Source organism: Poromitra crassiceps (assembly GCF_964638095.1).
Source record: "Poromitra crassiceps genome assembly, chromosome: 5".
Classification (NCBI taxonomy): Eukaryota; Metazoa; Chordata; class Actinopteri; order Beryciformes; family Melamphaidae; genus Poromitra; species Poromitra crassiceps.
The window spans coordinates 44,204,924-44,229,404 of NC_139642.1; the positions used below are offsets into that span (position 1 = coordinate 44,204,924).

At 46.5% G+C, this 24,481-nt stretch overlaps 1 protein-coding gene across 2 annotated transcripts in view; it reads left to right on the forward strand.

The window, feature by feature from the left end:
- The window catches only part of robo2 (roundabout, axon guidance receptor, homolog 2), a 234,005-nt gene that overhangs the window by 192,990 nt on the left and 16,534 nt on the right, over nucleotides 1–24,481 (forward strand). The window contains exons 19-24 of one of the 2 annotated variants that reach the window (XM_083637643.1): nucleotides 288–314; nucleotides 3,998–4,040; nucleotides 12,010–12,137; nucleotides 13,163–13,435; nucleotides 21,566–21,725; nucleotides 23,886–24,149. In XM_083637643.1, coding sequence (XP_083493769.1) covers nucleotides 288–314; nucleotides 3,998–4,040; nucleotides 12,010–12,137; nucleotides 13,163–13,435; nucleotides 21,566–21,725; nucleotides 23,886–24,149 — 895 coding nt within the window. The remainder of the gene's footprint in view (nucleotides 1–287; nucleotides 315–3,997; nucleotides 4,041–12,009; nucleotides 12,138–13,162; nucleotides 13,436–21,565; nucleotides 21,726–23,885; nucleotides 24,150–24,481) is intronic. The other variant, XM_083637644.1, reaches the window with a different exon arrangement.

The window sequence follows — 24,481 nt, forward strand, 5'->3', positions numbered from 1 at the left end:
CAGCCGTTCTGAGCTGGTAAAGCGGGATGTAAAGCAGATGTCACCAATGCCATTAATTCAGATTCCATCCCATTTAGGTGTTCCACTGCCAGGACCCTTACTGTTATTGGTTACGCCTGCTTTACTTCCTGCTTTACCGCCTCAATACGGTTGCTGTGAAAAGGGCCCATACCCCGATCCCTAACACCTCTCGGCATGCCCCCTTCCCCAGTGTGCAGATGCCCCCAAAGCAGCGCTTCCCTCTGCAGGCTGCTAACACACGACTTCTCTGTCTTCTTGTTTTGCAGTTCAGTCCTTCACCTTCACCCCCGCAGGTACTGTTCATTTGTCCCGTCTCCCTCAGCCCATGTCGCCACAGGCCCCTCCCCCTCCTGCTTACACTATTTATATGCTTGGATTGCCAGACTCATGGTCATGCCTGATGCAAATTGAATCCCTTTGTGAGGTCGACAAAACTTACAAATCAAAGAGAACTGGATTTGTTGTTGGCCATGACCAGGGCCTCGCAAACCTTAACCCCCTGCCCTGCCCAGCCTACAGCCTTGTTTCCATACTGTGTTGTATTTGTGTGTGTGTGTGTGTGTGTGTGTGTGTGTGTGTGTGTGTGTGTGTGTGTGTTGTGGCTATCTTCTTTTTTTGAATGAAGCTCCATCCTGTCCTGTGCATATCTTTCTTTGTGGCAGTCTTGTGTTGCGGGGTAAGACTGTCACTTTTTCCTCTTCCTCAAATCATCCTCTTTACTCTTTGTTCTCTCAAATTGTGTTATAATGTGCGTTCTCCGTAGGTGTTGATCAGGCATGTGGGGCGGTGTATTACATTTTTCCTTCTGCCTATTTCCTTTATTTTTTCTTTTCTTGTCACCATTTCCCTCCAGTACTAAATGTTTTTGCCGATATATATTTGGGTGATATTGTTTAATATTCTTCGGATACCGTTTACTAAAACGATACTCTTTTCTCTTTTGTACCGGTAGTACCGGTCGTAAAGGTACCGGTACCATAGTGGTACCAGGTTTCGGTGCCCAACCCTATTAATCTGCCTATATATCTTTGGCTTATTGGCAAACTGCAGCCAATTTGATAAGTGTAACAATGTTAGACGTTAGTGTAAAGGAAGTCTGTCCTCTGCTAAAGCGAGCCTGACTGGCACCACTGCTGTACGAACCTTGCATCTGCCTCTGTCTCTGTCTCTGGATGAAGACATGGAGAATTAGAGGAGGAGGAGAGAAGCTGGCTTGGCCTGTCTTAGAGATGGAGTAGTGGGATGTGAAGAGATAGAGAATGGACTAGAAGATTAGATGAAGGAAAAAGAAGAAGACATTATAGATGAAATGAGTCTGAGAATCAGGGGATTTCTCTCTCCTGGTCCAATATCAGTGTAGCAGATAACATGTACAATGAGTCAGGGGGTCACACAGCGCCCTTGCCTCAGCTTCCTGAAGAAAAGTAGAGCTCCAGGTATGTTCTCCCTGCGGAGCCCACATCCAGCACCTCCATCTCACAGCAACAGATAAAGTGAATGCATTAATATGTTAGTTACACCGAGGTGAGTGGGCAGGTGTATCAGATTCTAAGCACAATTCGCCGAAGCCAGAGAGGAGGGCAATTGTTACTTTACCCCAAGAGGACAACAGGCAAGGACAAATTAATGGCAAAGAAGACAGTGATTACAGAGGCGCTGAGGTGGTGTTCACAATCGGAGTCAGAGTGTGGCTGAAGAGGCGTACGGCGCCCATCTCCTCCGTATTGACGATCAGTCGATGTGTATCGTGAGTGTCCTATCTCAGCCTCCTAAAGCTGTCAGTACAGGAGAGCTAAATCACCAGGCGCACGGCCAGCGGGGGAGAGATTTGATGGAATTTTTTACACCATGATTATGTTCTCCCCCCCCTTAATGCTTATTAAAGGGGATTCATCTGTATTCATATTGGAGAAAGTGCTTATCTGGAAGAAGGAGGCGAGAGGCACGGCTATCACGCCACGTCACTCTGGCTAACATGAAAGTCCTCCACAGCGGCCCAGAAATGTGCCTGAGCACAGATAGGGACTTCAGAGGCGTCCCTGCTGCACAGCGTCCCCCCCCCCTTCCCCTGCACCGCTCTCCCCTCTCAGACCTCTCCAAGGAGGGACAACTCTCTACTGCAAGTCTGTTGGTGGTGGAACAAAGAGAAAGAGCTTTGGCTATGAGTGCTTGAAGAATGCCAAGTCGGTCTCTAGCTGACAAAGCAGCATTGTTCAAATATATCTGATAAAACATCTGGTTTTATCTGGCTGGAATTATTGTTAGCCATGGGTATTTGCATTTTTGATTGATTGATTTGCTATATATAACGCAGTAAATATAAACTAGCCATTGTTCTTACAGATGTTACCAGTTTCAAAGTAGGCTACCCTATTGCCACCGCCTGTCGCGGCAGTAAGTGCTTTTCCTTCGGCTGCTAGTTCAGTGAGTTTTGGTCGTAGAGTGATCAGACTAATACCACTGGAATCTGTGGATTCTCATCTTTCATTTGACATATTGTTGGACTCTTACTGGTGCAAACAATCTAACCATTACCTCGACCACCGCGGCAATAATAGGGTCTTTCTTTACAGACAGGTAACATCTGTTCATGCAAGTTGGAGGAATTTGACACCGTATCACATCCAATATCCTACAATGAAGTGAGATGGTCATGATGGGATTAGATGAATTCATCTGATGTCATGTGGAGAAAGCCTGTTAGCAGCTTCATCAGTATTCCTGCATCACCCTCGGAAAGCCCCCTCTCTCTCTCTCTCTCTCTCTCTCTCTGGCCCGTGCCTGGGCTTGTTGTGTGTGTCTCTCTCTCTCTCTCTCTTTCTCTCTCTCTCTGGCCTGTGCCTGGCTTGTTGTCTCTCTCTCTCTCTCTCTCTCTCTCTCTCTCTCTGGCCCGTGCCTGGCTTGTTGTCTCTCTCTCTCTCTCTCTCTCTCTCTCTCTGTCTCTCTCTCTCTGGCCAGTGCCTGGGCTTGTTGTGGAATCAACCTGAATGAAACAGAAAAGAGAGGAATGTTCAGCCTCCCTCTCTCTTTAATCTTCCATCTGTGGGACAAATGAGACAAATTACTAGCAGCTCTCTCTCTCCATCGCTCGCTCTCTCTCTCTCTCGCTCTCTCTCTCTCTCTCTCTCTCTCTCTCTCTCTCTCTTCTCGACTCAACCACTACTCATTCTCTCTTTTTCCCCCCGTCCTTTGGTATGAGGTGATTTCCAAAACTCTTTTTTCCCCTGTTTCCTGTGATCCATTGAAGTTTTTACATGCTTGGAACTCTGATGCTTTTTGTCATCATGGCCGTTAAACAGACATGAGATGGATCTTCTAACAGCCATGTCTCAGTTGGAGGCATGGTGGTGTTTTACTGGCTGCTGACAAAGAGAGCCGTCCTTGTTATCTATAGATCACTGTAATAGAACACATGCAATGGCTTCTGGGGAGCCTAGCAAGCTGAAGGATCAGTAACTCAGCCTCCACGTCTTCAGCCTCCAACGTCTGCAGAGAGAAGATGATCCAACCTGATTAATGAGCCCCTCTGCCTTTTCTAATCATTTTTGGCTGCGATTTAATCGCAGATCTGATAATAACTCAAGAGCAAAATAAGAGAGATGAAATGAGTTTTGCCTCTCATCAGGCGTCTCGTCCTTGAGAGGAACACATGACGTCTCTGAGCTTACGCAAGGCAACGCAATCTGCCAGCCTCATCAGTGTACTTTTTTTTTTCTTTTTTTTTCATGAAAACGAATGGACACAGAGGGCCATCTGAATCCCTTAGTGAATCCATCAACCATCTAGCTGTGTAAGAGACAGAAGAAGGGCAAACCTGGACTGTGCTGCTAAAATAGCCATACACTAGAATCCTGATAATGGAAATCAAGCCTTGTGCTATTTGACACATAACATATTAGAAAGAAACGTAATATATTGCTTTGTCTTTTCCCCCCTCCATCTTTGTCTCCCTTCTTCCTTTCTTTTCTGATCTCAGTAACATTCCAGAGAGTGGACGGTGGTCTGATGAGCAATGGAAGGTGAGTGTCAAACCTTTGATCAATGTCACCAAACCTATCATCAATATTCCAATCTGACCCAAACACGCGAGCAGAGCTATTAAAACATTTGCATTATTATTGCAGCCAAACAGTAGATCTTCCCTTTAATAGGCTTAGCTCAGCAGCATAAGTGATGTATGCAGTCGACAGAAGGCTGCTTTTCATTCTAACACTGATAAATGACTGATGGATCGATAAATAACCAATACCTGTTTGTGTGCCTTCCATGCAAACCTGTTTGCAAATACACATTTCCACCACATCTCCGTTCACGCATCGATAGATGAACTCATAAATCTCCTCAACAGAATTAACAGAAACAATTTAAGCAGAGAGGGCTTTTATTTTGTCATTTATCTTCCCCCTGCCGGCTATAGGCAACCCAGAAGCCCTCCGGAGTGATAAATTTGCCTGTCACCTTGCGTGGGCGGCTAGGATCTGAGCACATGTAATAATGTAAAAATAATTACCCAGGGGAGAGGTGTGTGGAGGTACCCCGCTCGCACCCCCATACAGCCTGCTCCATTTCAGTGTGCGTTAGTGAAAGAGAGAGGGGCTACAGAGAATAGGGCACATCTCAATGACACCAGTTACTGAGCCTTTGTGGGTATTCAAGAGACTCCCATGAGAATCCCGGGCTTCTGTCTATCTACTGCTTATCACACCTGACTAGGTAAAGCCTCCAGATCTCCAACACTCAGGAAGAGAGATGCCCAACTAAGGCTGACCCTGTGGGTCTCATGGGCTTTTGGGGAATGGGTGTCTTTCAGTCTGGTTGCAGTTATCTTTTTAAATATATATACTGTATATATTTACAGTATGCATTTTATTTTTGTCTCGTACTGTGTGTGTGTGTATGACAGGCTAAGGGCATTTTTGCTTATATTGTTCTGTAAGATGCCAGCATGCCTTTCCATGAATTAGCCACCCCACTTGCCGTGCCTTTTCTCATCTACTTTCTGCTGTAGTGTTTTTCCTTCAATTTTCCACATAAGTGCTTCTGATCCTCACTCCAGCCAATGGGATGTGAAATGTCTGTATTTGTGGCGCGCTATATTTGTCATATCTGTAGTCAGTAGCAGCCACATTTTTCACAACATTGGAATAGGATGCAGTCTGGAGCTGTTTTGCAAGCGCCGAGCCCTGATCCGTTAGGCACTCTGGTGACATCAAGGCCCAGATGTTGCAACTTCCCCCATCTGCCCTGAGAGGGACAATGTGGAGCAGGGTATCAGAGGAAAATGTGTTCATTTGTTACCTGAGATGTTTATTGCATTAATTAGACAATAGCAAATGAAGCCGCGTCTGTTTCCAGTCCCTCATTGGCTGCTGCCAAATTGCCCTGACTGAACAATTACGCTTAATCGATCACAAAATAAATGATTCATGGAAGATGAATAGGCTGCAGATTGGTAGACCTGGACGCTTTGACTTTGGCTGCTCAATTGAAATTGATAAAAGCCGATAAGGGCTCATTCCTTATCCCCCTGCCAATAGGGAGATGGTAATTAGGAGGTAGTAATAACTTCCTATCTTGGCACTAATCAATATTTTAGCAAAGGCAGATTTGCTCCTATAGAGAGAGAGAGAGAGAGAGTGAGAGAGAGAGTGAGAGAGAGAGAGAGAGAGAGAGAGAGAGAGAGTGAGAGAGAGAGAGAGAGAGAGAGAGAGAGAGAGAGAGAGAGAGAGAGAGTGAGTGAGTGAGTGAGTGAGTGAGAGAGAGAGAGAGAGTGGGCTGAGCAGTGGAGTGAACAAGACTGTTGCTATGGAGATTCCTTTACATTGCAGGATCTGAAGGCTAAGTGACAGACTGTTCTCTGAAAGTAAATCTGGAAAAGTAATCCGTGTTCCCCCATATTGTAATTATTATCTTATGTGTGGGCTTTTAGTGTGACTTCCAGGCGCTAGTAGGTGTGTGGGACCGTAAACACACCTGATTTATGACGTTGCGTTTGAATTAATATCTCTCACCTGGCTTGTTTATGGCAAGGCTAGTGTCAGCCATCTTAGGCAGTATTTAAGGTTCCCTCACCTATCACCAAGCAACTGAAATGTCTGACAGGAAAAAAGCTCCAAATCAAATCTTATCTGCCAAGGTTGCCATCCATCCCAGGCAGGACAAGGATTAAAAGTTTCATGTCAGCTTTTCATTAGACATATGACCGTGTGTCTACCGCCCCACCCCCCTGTCACACACACATGCACATGCACACACACACATGCACACACACACACGGTCACACACCCATATAACAAATATCCCCAGTAGAAATCAGTCTTATTCTAATTATCCTACGCAGGAATACTGCTGTGTGATAAATACAAGGACGATGCAGCCATTTCCAGTGTCAACTCCTTGTCTTCCAAATGGTCTTTCTCCAGTGGGCTGGGGGGCTGGGGTGGGGGGCTTGCTTGCTGGAGCACATAGGCCGAGCCAGACTGTTAATGAGACAACGGACCGTCGAGCGCATACAGTACCATGCTGCAGTCTAGCCACAGTCAACGTGCGAGAACAATGTCCTCCCTCTGTTTCCCTCCTTCTTTGTCAACTGCCTGGAAAGTCCAGGCTGACAGATGTTGAGCGCAGGAGAGGAAGGGAGGAGGGATGAGAAGAGGAAGGGAGGAGGGATGAAAGGGGGAGGTGTATGGGGAGAAAATAAAGGGAAAATAGGGTTAGGGAGAGATGGGCAGGGAGGGAGAGAGTGATGGCGGCGCAGGAACGTGGCAGCCACAAACAGAGGTGGAGGGAGGGGGAGAGATGTATTACCCTATAAAAAGTGCATGTGTCTGATGCACAGCCATCAATTTGAATGACTCGTCTCCCCCGAGGGCCTGTTTTGGCATTCAGGAAACCGCGGCGCGGGCTCTTAGCTTGTCAGGACTGCACTTCATTTGGACTCCCCCCTCCGTGGAGCAGCTCTTCTCATTAGAACCTGTGGCTGAGGCGGAGACTGACTGCCGCGTGCCCATTACCTGCCCATGTCCTCCAGGCTTGCCTCTCTCCTGGTCCCGCAGAGCCGACACGTCACCCCCCCCATCCGGCAGCCAGGCTTGCTGAGCGCCGTGCTCCGTGGCTTCTTCTCGGAGCGCTAGTGTGTATCTGTGAGCCCGCTACATCCTGCGGGCCACTGACAGTGGGGTGTGCCACAGTCCTGGGAAGCCAAAGCCATCCACTTTCATAACATGCGCTGCTTGTCTGAGCATAGCAGTCTGCCATTTCTCAAGGATGGACGAGCGAAAGACTGTTGAGACCTTGAGTGGAATAATAAACCGCTCGGCTGTCCTCCTTTTACTTCTGATGTGTGTGCTTGGATTCCTTTGTCCTTTCTTTTATAGTCTCCAATCTACTTCGCTCAGTAAATTAGCCATTGCACGTTGTTGAATTTAGAGCGCCGTCACCGTATCATTCAATGTTTCGTTGGAAACAAGTGGAGTACAATGTGTCATTGGACTGACACATAAACAATGGCGTTTAGCTCAGTCTCTCATTCTCATCGAGCGCCATCTGTGTTGCCCATGGTAACGAGCCTCAGACGTGATTGTACAGTAAAGTGGCCCTAATGGCCTCCCAGCAGTCACCCATGACAGGTTAAACTCTTAATGGCTGCTTTTTATGACTCCCCCCCCCCCCCCCCCCCCAGGAGGGACACAACACCTGTTCAGTGGAGCTGCCCCCTCCCATATGCAGGCATCCCACAAGTGGGCCAGGCGATCAGTGTGGGGCGAGAGGTTTGACGTCTCATCAGATAAGATTTAGACTGTCTGGACGTCACCGCAAGGGGCTGATGGGAAAACACAGCAGAAAGTATAGCATATTAATGAATGAGGAAACACGCGCTTGTGCGTACCTGTGTGCATTAGTGTCTCTGCAGGGTGTATTTGCATTAAGGAGTGTGAGAATGTGACAGAGACGCAGCAGGAGAGATACAGAGATACTGTACTATAAAGATCTGCAGCAGGAGCAACACAGCGATACTGTACAGTACTGTAAAGAGCTGCAGCAGGAGAAACACAGAGATACTGTACTGTAAAGAGCTGCAGCAGGAGAAACACAGAGATACTGTACTGTAAAAAGCTGCAGCAGGAGAAACACAGAGATACTGTACTGTACTGTAAAGAGCTGCAGCAGGAGAAACACAGAGATACTGTACAGTAAAGAGCTGCAGCAGGAGAAACACAGAGATACTGTACTGTAAAGAGCTGCAGCAGGAGAAACACAGAGATACTGTACTGTAAAGAGCTGCAGCAGGAGAAACACAGAGATACTGTACTGTACTGTAAAGAGCTGCAGCAGGAGAAACACAGAGATACAGAGATACTGTACTGTAAAGAGCTGCAGCAGGAGAAACACAGAGATACTGTACAGTAAAGAGCTGCAGCAGGAGAAACACAGAGATACTGTACTGTAAAGAGCTGCAGCAGGAGAAACACAGAGATACTGTACTGTAAAGAGCTACAGCAGGAGAAACACAGAGATACTGTACAGTACTGTAAAGAGCTGCAGCAGGAGAGATACAGAGATACTGTACTGTAAAGAGCTGCAGCAGGAGAAACACAGAGATACTGTACTGTAAAGAGCTACAGCAGGAGAAACACAGAGATACTGTACTGTACTGTAAAGAGCTGCAGCAGGAGAAACACAGAGATACTGTACTGTACTGTAAAGAGCTGCAGCAGGAGAAACACAGAGATACTGTACTGTAAAGAGCTGCAGCAGGAGAAACACAGAGATACTGTACTGTAAAGAGCTGCAGCAGGAGAAACACAGAGATACTATACTGTAAAGAGCTACAGCAGGAGAAACACAGAGATACTGTACTGTACTGTAAAGAGCTGCAGCAGGAGAAACACAGAGATACTGTACTGTACTGTAAAGAGCTGCAGCAGGAGAAACACAGAGATACTATACTGTAAAGAGCTGCAGCAGGAGAAACACAGAGATACTGTACTGTACTGTAAAGAGCTGCAGCAGGAGAAACACAGAGATACTATACTGTAAAGAGCTGCAGCAGGAGAAACACAGAGATACTGTACTATACTGTAAAGAGCTGCAGCAGGAGAAACACAGAGATACTGTACTGTAAAGAGCTGCAGCAGGAGAAACACAGAGATACTGTACTGTACTGTAAAGAGCTGCAGCAGGAGAAACACAGAGATACTGTACAGTACTGTAAAGAGCTGCAGCAGGAGAAACACAGAGATACTGTACTGTAAAGAGCTGCAGCAGGAGAAACACAGAGATACTGTACTGTACTGTAAAGAGCTGCAGCAGGAGAAACACAGAGATACTGTACTGTAAAGAGCTGCAGCAGGAGAAACACAGAGATACTATACTGTAAAGAGCTGCAGCAGGAGAAACACAGAGATACTGTACTATACTGTAAAGAGCTGCAGCAGGAGAAACACAGAGATACTGTACTGTACTGTAAAGAGCTGCAGCAGGAGAAACACAGAGATACTGTACTGTAAAGAGCTGCAGCAGGAGAAACACAGAGATACTGTACTATACTGTAAAGAGCTGCAGCAGGAGAAACACAGAGATACTGTACTATACTGTAAAGAGCTGCAGCAGGAGAAACACAGAGATACTATACTGTAAAGAGCTGCAGCAGGAGAAACACAGAGATACTGTACTATACTGTAAAGAGCTGCAGCAGGAGAAACACAGAGATACAGTACTGTACTGTAAAGAGCTGCAGCAGGAGAAACACAGAGATACTGTACTGTAAAGAGCTGCAGCAGGAGAAACACAGAGATACTGTACTGTAAAGAGCTGCAGCAGGAGAAACACAGAGATACAGTACTGTAAAGAGCTGCAGCAGGAGAAACACAGAGATACTGTACAGTACTGTAAAGAGCTGCAGCAGGAGAAACACAGAGATACTGTACTGTGAAGAGCTGCAGCAGGAGAAACACAGAGATACTGTACTGTAGAGAGCTGCAGCAGGAGAAACACAGAGATAATGTACTGTACTGTAAAGAGCTGCAGCAGGAGAAACACAGAGATACTGTACAGTACTGTAAAGAGCTGCAGCAGGAGCAACACAGAGATACTGTACAGTACTGTAAAGAGCTGCAGCAGGAGAAACACAGAGATACTGTACTGTAAAGAGCTGCAGCAGGAGAAACACAGAGATACAGTACAGTACTGTAAAGAGCTGCAGCAGGAGAAACACAGAGATACAGTACTGTACTGTAAAGAGCTGCAGCAGGAGAAACACAGAGATACAGTACTGTAAAGAGCTGCAGCAGGAGAAACACAGAGATACAGTACAGTACTGTAAAGAGCTGCAGCAGGAGAAACACAGAGATACAGTACTGTAAAGAGCTGCAGCAGGAGAAACACAGAGATACAGTACAGTACAGTACTGTAAAGAGCTGCAGCAGGAGAAACACAGAGATACAGTACTGTACTGTAAAGAGCTGCGTTTGCTTGAATGCATTCCAACTTTGCGGGTGAAGAAATGCATTCATCCAGTATTCCCTATCTCCAAAATGACTCATTAGCAGCAGGGGCTTATTGCCAGCTTATCTCCTAACAAACACACATGCATGTTGCACACGCTAACACACATGCTTCCAACACACATGCATGTTGCACACGCTAACATTGAAACATATGTTTGAATTCATGCCTTCACATTGACTCCCTGCTGACTCCTGTCATGTTTATATTTATTATTTATTACTTCTCAATCTAGTGAGGGAAGATGAAACGACTTCATGATTCAGAAATAAACCTGGCATCATTAGTAAATCAGGGTGGTAAAGGTAAAGGTAAAGTCCCACTGATTAGAAGCATGGCAGGAGGAACTTGGTACTGATTTATCTGACATTATATGGGAAAGGAGTTTGTCGGTTGTGCAACTCTGCTCAGTTAATAGCAGACACCAGCTGATCCAATTTAAAGTTGCTCACCATCTCCACTACTCCAAGCAGAAATTACACAAGATTTATCCTACTGTATCACCACTGTGTGAAAGGAGTCAAGTGTCGGAGGGTACACTATCTCATGCCTTTTGGTTCTGCCCTTCACTAACGGGATTCTGGGCCAAAATATTTGACTGGTACTCTAAGGCCTACAAAATCGCACTTCAGCCGGAGGCAGAACTCACCATCTTTGGCTGCTCGGAGTCTTCTCTGAACTTCCCTACAGCTGTGCAACAGTCTTTGACACAAGGGACAACTGTTGCCAAGAAACTAATCCTGAAGGAATGGAAGTCCCCCTCCTCACCCTCTTTTAAACTGTGGCTGACTGATATGACCTCTGTTATACGGATGGAGAGACTTAGGTTCCTGAGGACTGACTCACTTAAGAAATTCTCTGCCATCTGGGACCCGTTTCTAACGTACCTCGTTGAGGTTGGGGGCGACGGGTGATTCGCCAGACTGGTTCCCCATGGATCCCCTGTGTGGGATCCTGGGCACAATACTTAGAAGCATATAAGCACCTTACAAGACTGGTAGCACGACGTCACACTGAATGTTGATAATGTGTTTTTGTTTGTTTGTTTTTTCTCTCTTTTGTTTTCCTGTTTCTGAGCCTGTTTGTCTTGTTCGTATATATATATTAAAATAAAAATAAAAGATATATATATATAAAAAAAAAAGTCCCACTGATTGTCACACACCTGAGTGCGCGAAATTTGTTCTCCGCATTTGACCGATCCCGTGGGGGAGCGGTGAGCGGCAGCAGTGCCGCACTCGGGAATCATCTAACCCCCCAATTCCAACCCTTTGATGCTGAGTGCCAAGCAGGGAGGCAAATGGGTCCCATTTTTATAGTCTTTGGTATGACTCGGCAAGGGATCGAACTCACAACCTCCCAGTCTCAGGGCGGACACTCAAACCACAAGGCCACTGAGCTGGGTGGTCTGAGTGTACTATAACCTCTGGTATTAACATTGACCATCACAGTAATCTCATGTCTCTGTGTTTCTCCCTACAGCCGGCCTGGCCTGCTGAATGCCAGTGACCCAGGCTACCCCTGGTTAGCGGACTCCTGGCCAGCCACCAGCCTGCCTGTCAACAGCAGCTCCGGGGGACCCAACGACCTGAGTAACTTTGGCCGAGGAGGTGAGTGAAGGTCTGCCCCCGGTGCCCTCCCAGGTGCTGTGCAGGGGGAGACGGACCATCAGAGATGAGGGATGATGACAGGATCTGCCAGGCACCCTGCCCTCCCCTCTATCGCACTACCGCTCCTGTTGTTCGTCATGTTCGCTCCCCCACCGGGCCTGCAGAGATGTATACTTGTATGCATATTGCATGTGCGTGTTTGGATATACATTTATATTTCACATGAGAGGACAGCTCGAGCATTAGCAGCAGGGCCTCAGCGCTGTCACCGGGCTGAGTAATGGCAAACAGTCCAGCCGGGTGTCACAGCCCATACCTCAGAGGCAGAGAATGTGAGGGGAGAGATGGGCAGAGGAGGCAGTGAGGGGGGGAAGATGGGTGTTTGAAAGGATGGTCCTGAGCAGCCAGTCGTGAAGGACAGGCGCAGCTTGACTGGCGCAGATGCGGACACTTCCGCCATGGCTCTACATCATCTCCCCTTCACTGGGCATGCAAACCATGCACTACAGAGAAGGTCTGCTTGGTCTCTCTCTCTCTCTCTCTCTCTCTCTCTCTCTCTCTCTGTCTCTCTCTCATCACATGTGCAGAGCAGCAGCATTATCGCTCATGTGCATGAAGAGAGAAGGGAGGCGATGGGGAGATCCGGACAGGACGGGGGGGAATGGGACACCAAGGCTGGGAGTCCGAGGGTTGGAATGCATGAATAACTGGGATGAATTTTTCAATGAGATGAATATGTTAAGTGGTGGATGTTAAGAGACGAGCTGACCCGAAAGCGCTGAACCACAGACTGTGATGTCTCGACATTTCAGGGCCTCCTTTGTGTGAAGCCCAGGTCACCGCAGGCCCGACGCGTCGTTAGACAGGGTTCTTCTCTTCATCTGCAATGAAGACCCAGTTTGCTCGTCCATGTCTCTTTTTAGGCTTTTCTTCACACACTCCAGGGTGACAGGTGATGTGAACATCTTGTATAAGGCAACTACATTCCTTTTGAACCCTCTATCTCCCTCCCTTCCTTTCTCCAGATCTCCCCAGCGGCCAAGGCGATAAGACGGGCACCATGCTCTCTGACGGAGCCATCTACAGCAGCATCGACTTCACCACCAAGTCCAACTACAACAGCCCCGGCCAAGCCTCCCAGGCCACTCCCTACGCCACCACCCAGATCCTCCACTCCAGCAGCATCCACGAGCTGGCTGTGGACCTGCCCGAGGCCCAGTGGAAGGCCTCGCTCCAGGCCAAGCAGGAGATGGCCAACCTGGGCTACTCGTTGCCCGACAAGAACTCCTGCAATAACAGTAAGGCGTTTGCGGGGATGTCGGTGCCCTTTGTGTTTGTGAGGTTCAGTAAATGTTTACATGTATGTCATTATCAGCTGCAGCCCTGCTCTGATCTTCATGAATGACGGCATCAGAAAGCCCGTAGAGGGAAAGAGCAGATTAGGCATTTTCTGCACTACCTCATTCACCCCCCGGCTCACGAGCTCCGTGTGGTGACGTGACAGCAGTTTGCAGTTTAATGCCCATTATTTCAGCACACGTCTCTGAAGCTGTGCTAACCCCACTGTCTGCGGAGGGGAGGCTGTGTTTGAAAGAGTCATTTTTCCCCCAGCCGACATCATCTTGGTTGCTCTCCAAGGTTGAGTAAACACCTCATGAAGGAGTAGTGCAGTTAAGTCAACCATCCATTTCCTTGAGGTTTTCACGATGGCACGACTCCTCCTTTCAGTTTCAGAGTAATTGCCTATTCATTTTAGCTGGGCTAATATTTAAGAAAATAATCCAAATTAATTACCGTGGATTTGATGCTGGATCCTTTTTAAAGCGGAGTTTCATACTTTAGGGCTAATGAGTATTCCTAGGCTGTATTCTAATACATATTTATGATCTCATTTTCCAACAGTCTAAAACAGATTAATTATACGTTTTACTGAGTACCCCTAATGCAAAGAATCTTTAAAAACTCCTTTCCTAATTCTCCCTGGCATTACTTTAAGAAGTAAGATTATATACTCTTATATATGATATCTCTCTTGAAGGGAAATGGTAATAAATTAAAAACTCCACCGCTGGACTCATTTACTCGATCCCATTTCATGAATTGAAGAGTTTTGTGAATGATTATTTCCATGTTTTTAATTTGAGCCTTTCTATCAAAGGTGTACAGCACCATAGCATCTTTGATACGTTGCGTACAAATGAGAAAGTGAATGAATGGTTAAATAAATTAGCTTCGTTGAATATATGATCCCTGAATGGTGGAGACGTGTGTAAAAGCGAATGTCTACTGCTTGCTTGTTGCTCTAACTGCATGTTTGCATGTGCTTGTGCTAACTGCCAATCACCTGACGCCACTGTAATTCTTGCCCTTTAACCTCCTCCACTATAGCACTCCTTTTCATTCCTGACTACCGATTGGCCGATGGATTGTCTAATAGAATACCACACAACCAATCACAAGATTTCAGCACCACCAGCTCTCACAACAGCTCAGAGCGAAGCGGCAGTCTCTCAGGTTGGTTTCTGACGCGGCAGGGAACTCTGGGATGTCTCTGGGGCTCTGCCGCTTGACTTTATGATTGACTGATTTCTTAATTGCTTTATCGATCTGTTATTTGCATGTACAAACCTGACATCTAAGGGATACTTTTTTATTAACACAGTCCCTCTCCCTCACCAGTAATGCTTTGCTCAGCTCCCACTGCTTACAGTTCGTTGCGTGTGAATGATATGTACGGTAGTTAAACGAATGTTGATGAGGATGAAAATGTGTTGTTGTTGTTGTTGTTTTAATATGAGGGTTGGAGTACATCAGATAGCCAAGTTTTGATGTTGGATAATGTATGACTTGATACAGTATGAAAGTATGAGTATGAAAAAACTAAATATCGGGGTGTCTGGTTAGTGTAGAGGTAAAACCACTCGCCTACCGCCGCAGAGACCGGGGTTCAATTCCTGACAGCGGTACTTCCGGCTTGGTCAGACGCTCCTACAGACACAATTGGCTACATCTGCGGGTGGGAAGCCGGTGGGGTATGACTCCTGGTCACTGCACTGCTCGGGGGGTGGTGGAGGAACTGGGGGGAATAGCGTGATCCTCCCACGCACTACGTGAGGCCGGTGAAACTCCTCACTGTCAGGTGAAAAGAAGCGGCTGGCGATGTATCGGACGAAGCATGTGCTAGTCTGGCTCTCCCCAGATCAGCAGAGGGGGTGGAGCAGTACAATGTTGGAGAAAAATCAGAAAAAAAAGAGAGAGATATTTAAATGTCTGAAGGTGCGAATACTGGGTTTCTGCCGTTACTGCCGGGCTTTGCAAAGGCGTTGTCTCCCGCTGTGTGTGTGTGTGTGTGAGCAGACTGGAATAGTGGCAGAGGGACTCTTTGTGACAGAGTGGACTCTACACATACACACACCATTAGAGACGCTTGGCTGGCTAAAGTGGCAAAAATGCCTCCCTTTCTCTCTCCTCTCCTAATGGTGGCCGACGACACTAAAACCCGTGTTCAGAGAATTACAATGTCATTTATAGGACACAGAGGCAGCCTCTGCCTGCCTCCCCTCCACTCTCCTCTTTAATCCAGTTACAACCCACTGCCTTAACTGGTCTCTAATTCAATGCTCTGGCACACAGTGGGCTGGAGAGGGGATGTGAAGTGGCCATGCCTTGCAGGCAGATTCCTCCCATAGACTCCACGCAGGTTATAGTGAAGGAGGCTCTGACTGGCTCGCGTACTCGTTTCTCTCAGACTGAGAGAAACATAACGAACAAGAGATATCAAGAGAGAGTTTAACACCGTAGCAGAGGATATGCTTTAAGATGGAGCCAAGATACATGCAGCTTATGTGAATATTTCCAGAGGAGGGCAAAGACGAAGACAAAAAGTGCTTCATGACATGCATTTTATTTGCATGTCTTGAGATATTTTTCCTTGAAATGTCAGAACTATATTTGGATATCATAATTTGATTCACCTGTATAATTAAACAGGAGTTATGCCCTCCCATTTACCCTTGCAAAGTAGCCCTGAAGCATTGGTGTGAGTGAAGAAATGTGCACTGTGTGATGCTGCCTGCTAAACACAGGACTCATACAGTACCTGCCATCATTTAGGGATGCAGGTGAAGGGCATTGCTACTTAGATGGCAAACAAATGAGAGAGAATAAGATAGAAAGCGATAGATGGATGTACAGTATATCATGGATTAACAGTGCCATAAGAATGAATTGTTGAACAAAAGATGTACTTGATTCCATAGTACACTCGTAGTGATCAAGGGATAAGCACCAAGATAAGATCAACACCATTTTCTATGTGCTACATACAGTGCAGCTCACAGCAGTGAAGGGGATTTGAATCAGCACAAACTGAGCTTTGATTCAGACTTCAGCTCAAGTAAAGCTCGGCATTTGAAGAGGGGAAAAGTTGCTGCTCTCCCTCTGAGGAGATGCAGGGAATAATGAATGTCAGGTCTGAAGGAGGAGAGCCAGATGAAAAGAACTAGAAATAGAGCAGCTTTCATGGCAGCGTAGAGAGCTCCACTGGGGACGCCGAGCTGCTCATTAAAAACTAGCGTATAGGAGAGAAGAGGTAGCTGCCTGGTGTTTTCTGTAGCATTTTCAGGCTCCAAAGACCCCCCTCTCCCCTCTCCCCTCTCCCCTCTCCCCTCTCCCCTCCACGCACTCTGAAAGACGCCCCTCTCCCCTCTCCCCTCTCCCCTCTCCCCTCTCCCCTCTCCCCTCCACGCACTCTGAAAGACCCCCCTCTCCCCTCTCCCCTCTCCCCTCTCCCCTCCACGCACTCTGAAAGACGCCCCTCTCCCCTCTCCCCTCTCCCCTCTCCCCTCTCCCCTCCACGCACTCTGAAAGACCCCCCTCTCCCCTCTCCCCTCTCCCCTCTCCCCTCTCCCCTCCACGCACTCTGAAAGACGCCACTCTCCCCTCCACGCACTCTCTCACTCTGGCTTCATACAAAGATAATGACGTTCATCCATGGTTATATGAGTGGGGGGGGGGGGGGGGGGGGGGCACAGACACTTGTGCATCTGCATTCTCCATCTCTCATCTCATTATGTAACATGTCATATTCTGGGTTGATTTTGTTGGACTTCACAATGGGGAATGTTATCACAGTAACCCATAAACTGCACAAACCTATTTGTATGAATTATGATAAATGACTGTCAGTTATTTGGACGTCCTATTTGAAATGATTCTCCCACTCCTAAGTTATATCTGGCTGCAGTGCCGAGTCCTTCTGGAGTCTCCATCCTGTGGCTTTCCCCCTCAGCACTGACGCACCCAATGAAAACAAAGCAAGCTCAAGGCTATGCAGCCCTACAGTTATAGGCGGGGAGCGCCCAAACCTTACGTATAAATACCCAACTGCATGTCTATATTTAGTATTAGCTCCTCTTTGAAGAGAGGCCCAGTTTTGTCAGAGGAGATGGCTTTGCTGTGTAATTCCTGTGTAGCTCCTAGCCACAGCCTCTCTCTCTGTATTTTTCATATTTGGGGTGAGCTGTTGTAGTCCTAGTGCCAGACCATCCTTCCCCAGAAGAGGCTCCTTTACAATATTGATGGCTTGTCTTGTGTGTGTGTGTGTGTGTGTGTGTGTGTGTGTGTGTGTGTGTGTGTGTGTGTGTGTGTGTGTGTGTGCGTGTGTGCGTGTGCGGGAGGGGGGAGGGGTTGATTGAACAATCACGTCAACTCACCATTTATTGGTAAAAGTCGAGCCTCGCCCAGAGGTATGATTAGGAAACCCAATTACTTTCAGACTGTGCTTACAATGTGGTGCCTCCTGCCTTGGGCTTACACTGTGGTGCCTCCTGCCTTGGGCTTACACTGTGGTGCCTCCTGCCTTGGGCTTACACTGTGGTGCCTGGTACCTTGGGCTTACACTGTGGTGCCTCCTGCCTTGGGCTTACAATGTGGTGCCTGGTACCTTGGGCTTACACTGTGGTGCCTCCTGCCTTGGGCTTACAATGTGGTGCCTCCTGCCTTGGGCTTACACTGTGGTGCCTCCTGCCTTGGGCTTACAATGTGGTGCCTCCTGCCTTGGGCTTACACTGTGGTGCCTGGTACCTTGGGCTTACACTGTGGTGCCTCCTGCCTTGGGCTTACACTGTGGTGCCTGGTACCTTGGGCTTACACGGTGGTGCCTCCTGCCTTGGGCTTACAATGTGGTGCCTCCTGCCTTGGGCTTATACTGTGGTGCCTCCTGCCTTGCGCTTACACTGTGGTGCCTCCTGCCTTGGGCTTACACTGTGTTGCCTGGTGCCTCCTGCCTTCTTAAGCTGTGTTCACACCGAGATATTTATTTTTCGCTCTGTCGCTCGATTCAACCCTTTGGAATCGCTCTGTCGCTGTGTTTAAATCGCTCGTCAACAGGCACACGTATTGACGGACATCTGGGGGCTATAACGTTACGCAATGTCATGATGTTTGTCCACTACGAGCCACTGTAGTTGTTTACAAGCTAAGCCTATGAGCGTGCTCCTAACGCGAACTCTATACCGGTAGTACAGACTTCACTTCATGTCAGCTGTCAGCCTGTCAATCAGTTGTCAATGTGGTTTGTTGCCACACAATAAACCAGCGGTTTGTTCCAAGCCAGTGTGATCCTTGACTCACTCTCACACGGCAGCTAATCAGCGTTGAACAGCGAGCGACTGATGCCAGCGTAATTTCGCTCGAGTTGGGATATTTCATCTCGGGCGACGAGCGACTTTTCGCCCTATCGCTCCGTCTCTGTCGCTCGGACGGCCAGCGATTTTTCTCCCGGGCGAATATACGCTCAATCGCTCGTTTGCATTGACTTTGTATGTAAACTCGATGCCAGCGAAAAACTTTAATAGGTCGGTGTGAACGCACCTTTACACTGTGGTGCCTCCTACCTTCTTACACTGTGGTGCCTCCTGCCTTCTGTCACTGTGGTGCCTCCTGCCTTGGGCTCACAGTTGTTTCGTTTAGGACTCTCATTCTTTTTTAATCTTATTCTGACACCCCTCTCTCCTCCTCATGCCCCATATTTTGCCTACTGCCCAAACAGTTTGGCCATGCAGTTATCTTTTCCCCGCTCAAAGAAAATACATTTGTTTCTTGTAACAGAATAATACTATATACTGTATAGCACCTTTCATATACAATGTGCAGCTCAAAGTGCTTTACATCAATAGAAGGCAGATAAAAGACAGATACAAATATACAATAATATAAAAGAAAATCAAAATGCATTGCATTAAAATAATTAAATAATAATTAAATACTCCCACTTTTAGATGCACATTGTGAGTGAACCCATGTGTGTTTTCTACTCTTGAGCTCATATTTCAGATCAGATCTCATGGCCGAAGGCACATGACAATCATAGATTCTCCTCTTGGTCAAAGACCTCACCATCCACAGATGGATGAGAATCATACAGGGAAAAGCTCTGTCACCTCCCACATCAAGTGTTCACTCGTGCAATTAAGCATTAGACCCTGTCAGCTATGTTAGGATCCTGAACAGAAACCGTTACCGTTAAAAGCTACTGTATTTAAAAGCTAAGCTGAAAAGATACTTTTTCAGCATTTGCATGCTTACAGAGCCCGCCTCTCTGATATTGTTTGGGAGGGTGTTCCACAGGTTTTTAACAAACAAGCAGGAGAAGACCTGAGGGCTCTTGATGGAATGTAGAGCAAATGTTAAAAAAGAATTGTCATATATATCGTACAGCATTTCTGATTTGCTTCATTTGGCTTCTATGCGGATCAATATAAATGTATCTGATTGGTTCTGTACGTTTCTTTTGATGACATTGACCTCATTTGTAGATGAGCTTGAGTCAAGTCACATGTATTAGATTGCATGATGTTACATTGGAGGAGATGTAAGTTTCCTTCAACAGGAGCCTTTTCATGGCACTGGGGAAAGTGATTACAGGCCTTTGGCAGTGAGGGTTAACCAACAGATGACAGATACAAATGTACAACAGAGTCTCCCAAAGATGGCTTCCACTAGCCATGTGTGGCCGGCGACGTCAGCCTGGGGGGGTTTCTGGATTGAGACATTCTATAACCTGCCACAACTGGATTCATACATGCAAGTTTCTCTCACCACTTCCATGCACACAATGAGAAACATGGGATAGGATAGTCATATAATAATAGTACAGTAGGCTATATGCCATTTGGTGGCTGCTTTCATCCAAAGATTCTCACAAAACCATGAGTGAATACGTTTTGAGCATGGCTGACATGTCCTCTAGCCATTGACTTGCAGAAGACTGCAGTACCTCACCTTTATAGTTGTTTGAATCAGAGAGAGCAGGCTGGCAGGAGGTACAGTTTAATTATAGAAAGGGAGAGTGCTTTGCCCTATATTGCCACAGTTTGTCAGCTGAATAGACTGGCTAGGAAAGAATAGAAGATCCTTTTTGATTGCTTTGTTGAGATTCCACCCCCCCTTAATATTTTATTAGCCAACTGATTTCTTGATACAAAGACTGACCTATGTGACAGCAAAAGCAAACTATTAAATGCATTTTGAGGTTGTAAGTACAGGTACACCGTTTGCAATTGCAAGCTTTTGAGTAAAATAGACTCGCATTTTGGAGTTGTGCTGGAATCTGACCCTGGTGAATAGTTTGTTTTCCATCACTAAGTCATGCCCTTCAGGTAGATGTGTAGATATGTACCTCTGCTTTTGAAAATGGATTTGCGCTGTAAGTCAAATGTCATTTTGTGGAGAAGAAGAAGGTTTCTTCCACAATGATCAAATGGTATAAAAGCCAGTATTGACCTGGCCTTAGCTGGCAGATTTATAAAGATGGATGGAGTCGTGGAGAAGCTGCTGTAGGAGGGCTATGAGTGGAAATGGATGGGTTAGCGGCTCTCTGGTGTAATAAAAGAAATGAAAGTAGTAATAGACTCTCAGTGAATTCCATTAGGGCCATACTGACACTACACAAGCCATTCATTATGATGATGGCGTGAAGTGAGATCTTTCATTGTGGAACCCAAAGCCTGGTGTGAAAGGGGACACTGAGGGATGGGTGAAGCACAAAGGTCTGCCTCGGCCTCGTTTACTGTCGCTTTCTCCTGTTTCTATGGAGATTTGAGGCTTTTCAGCCAATCAATCAGTGGAAGAAGCATGCTTTTCATCAAGCAACCTTGAGCTTCTCTATGTACGCGCTGACAGGCAGCAGCCCATTGAAATCTGGTGTTTGAAATTGTGCACGACTTTCCAAGGGTAGGCGATGCCACACTTGACTTAAAATGGATCTGTATTTCTAAGTACAGGATGTGGAATAAATTGACTTTGTTTAGAATACTTATATGTTATCTGGGTGACGGCAAATAATTCGCAAAGCTATCAAACCTGTATGTTAGCATTTTCCTTTTTTACAATTTCATTGAATGTGAATCTTGTCTCTCCGTTTGAAGGTGGAAAGGGAGGCAAGAAGAAGAAGACCAAGGCTGGTCCCAAACCCAACAAGGCCAACGGGTCCAACTGGGCCAACGTTCCCCTGCCCCCTCCCCCTGTTCACCCTCTCCCCGGCACTGAGATGGACCACTATCCTAATGATCACCATGACGGAGGAGGGTGAGGATGCCTTCTAACTTCTCCTCACAGAGATGTTCAACACTACAAATAATGTGTGCTGCATCCTTTGTGCTGTGATGGCAGATGTTTCTTCTCCATGCCACCTTGGTAGTAGGGGAACAAGTTACTGGCTTGCTTGAAAGAACAAGACGGTGCTTGTGGATGTGAATGATAACAGCAGCCAGTTGCTGTGTGTACTGTAATAACAGGGTTCTGCTCTCCTCCAGACTGTCTGTTTTCTCTGCGGCTAATTACTGTCGTACAGTACATCTGGAGGAGACCTGAACAATCAATGTGTGTACGGTCTCCTCAGGCACACATACATACACCCGCGCGCGCGCGCACACACACACACACACACACACACACACACACACACACACACACACACACACACACACACACACACACTCACCTACAGATGGTTGCAGATCAATCTCTCTGCTGATCCTGTCTTCAGCAATCTAAGGGAAAACTTCATGACTGGAAAACATTGTTCTAGCAGTCTCCCGCTGCTAGTACCGCAGAGGCACACAGATGGTTTCAGATTAATCTATTTGCTGAATCCCATACTGAAAAAACAACAAAATCATAATTGCATAGTTCCGGGGGGGGGGGAGAGAGAGAGAGAGAGAGACTAGAGGGGGGAATGTATCCACAGGGAGTGATATCTACAAACTGAGACTGAAGTAGAAAGAAAAACTTTCTAGATATTTGATGCAAAACCAATCACTTATTTACAAGATTCAGATTCAGATTCACTTTAATAGTAATTAGATTACAAAAATACGGTAAGTAATTCGATTACAAACGTAAGTAATTCGATTACAAATGAGGAATTTGACTTAGTGCAAGTACAGTATGCAGCGCAGCGGTCACATCAATAGTAGAGACGAAGCAATACTGAAAAACAATTACAAAATATGAAGTGCCAAATGCATGTGTGTGTGGGGGCGGGGTAGGATATTGACTGTGCGGGGGCGACCCCGGCCCGTTACTGAGTCTGTTGTGCTCAGGGGGCATAGGCGGGGGCATTGATAAAGTCCTTATTTTGTTTAACTCTAGGCTAATTATCCAACTGGTTCAACAGGGTGTACTGAAACATTGCTCTATACCTTCTCATTGAGTCAATCCTGCTCATTCCCAAACATACTACAGTACTATGCTGTACATACACACTAAGTGTCTGATTGAAGTGATAGTGTGTGTCTCTCTCTGGTCCAGTAGGTGCTCTGTCCTCTCCCACTCCCATTTCCAATCTGGGAGAGTCATCTGCTTTAATAGGCTCTCTGGCAAATGAAGAGACCTGTGCACTGTAAATCTGAGGCTGCTCTTAATGGCAGCAGATTAAAACAGTTATGTCCTATGGAGTGTGCACTGACAAATTCCTTTAATGAACATTTTCTTTATGACCAGTATTATTTCAGCATGTATAAGCACAGTTATGGGGGATTGAAGCCTGAGGACCTCTGTACCTCCACTCAGGACTGTCATATAACAAATTCTTTGCAAAGTTTGACAAGGTCACACTCACAAAGCTTCATGCGTGTGAGTTATTTGTTTATAGTGCAGTTACCTGTTTCCAAGGGCACTACTGCTGTGAAAGTACAGCTACAGTGGCCGTGGTAATGGATGGATCTTTCTGTTTGTTTGCACCCGTAAGAGTCCAACAGATGTCAACGATGTAAAATGAAAGCAGAGAATTCCAATGATATTATTTTCATCACTCTATGACCAAAACTCACTGAACTAGCAGCCAAAGAAAAACACTTACTTACAGTGTACTTACTGCTGTGGCGGAAATAGTGCAATCTGTAGCGTACATGAGTAATCATTGTTTAGCGCAGTGGTTCCCAAACTTTTTTCTGGGGACCCACTTTTTAAAGATGACAAACTATCATGACCCAATTCACAATACGCCTTATCTATTCTCAGTAAAACAATATATTTTCAATAAAAAAGACTGGAAGAAATTCTGCAAATTTATTTGGCAACCCAAATAAAATCTCCTGGGACCCACTTGTGGGTCCCGACCCAGGTTTTGGGAAACACTGGTTTAGCGTATATGAATTCCTATTTGATCCATATTCGTTTTTTTGCCCCCATTACATTTGTGATTGTGAGAATATTTGTGGAGTAAACTTATCTTCTGACCCCCAGGTATGAGAGTGATGGTTGGGGCCCGCCCATGCCCGTGCAAACCTACCTTCACCAGGGCATGGAGGACGAGCTGGAGGAGGAGGAGGAGAGGGTTCCCACACCACCCATCCGGGGGGTGGCCTCTTCCCCAGCAGCAGTGTCCTTTGGCCAGCAGTCCACCGCCACCCTCACCCCTTCCCCCCGAGAGGAGATGCAGCCCATGCTCCAGTCACATCTGGATGAGCTGACGAGAGCATACCAACTGGACATGGCAAAACAGACATGGTAAGCACGTTAAAATGTCATATTAAAATGGCATTTACTCTACAGAGTCAAGGTGGGTAACCTTTGACCCCTAAACTTTGGAGGAAATACAGTTACCGAACTGAATTTTCTTCAGTTATTGCTTGTACTACACTCTCAAAGTAACCTTAACTTGTTTGTTGGGAGTCTAATATGGTTTGTTTGGTTTTGTAACGTTATTAAGAAAAGCACCGTATAAATGCTTACAGTATAGAGACAGTCGGTCTGTGTGGGAGCACCCACAAAATGTTATACGGCTGGCGCGCGAGTGGGGCAAAACCGCCCACATCTCAATGGGCTGACTCACCAAAGGA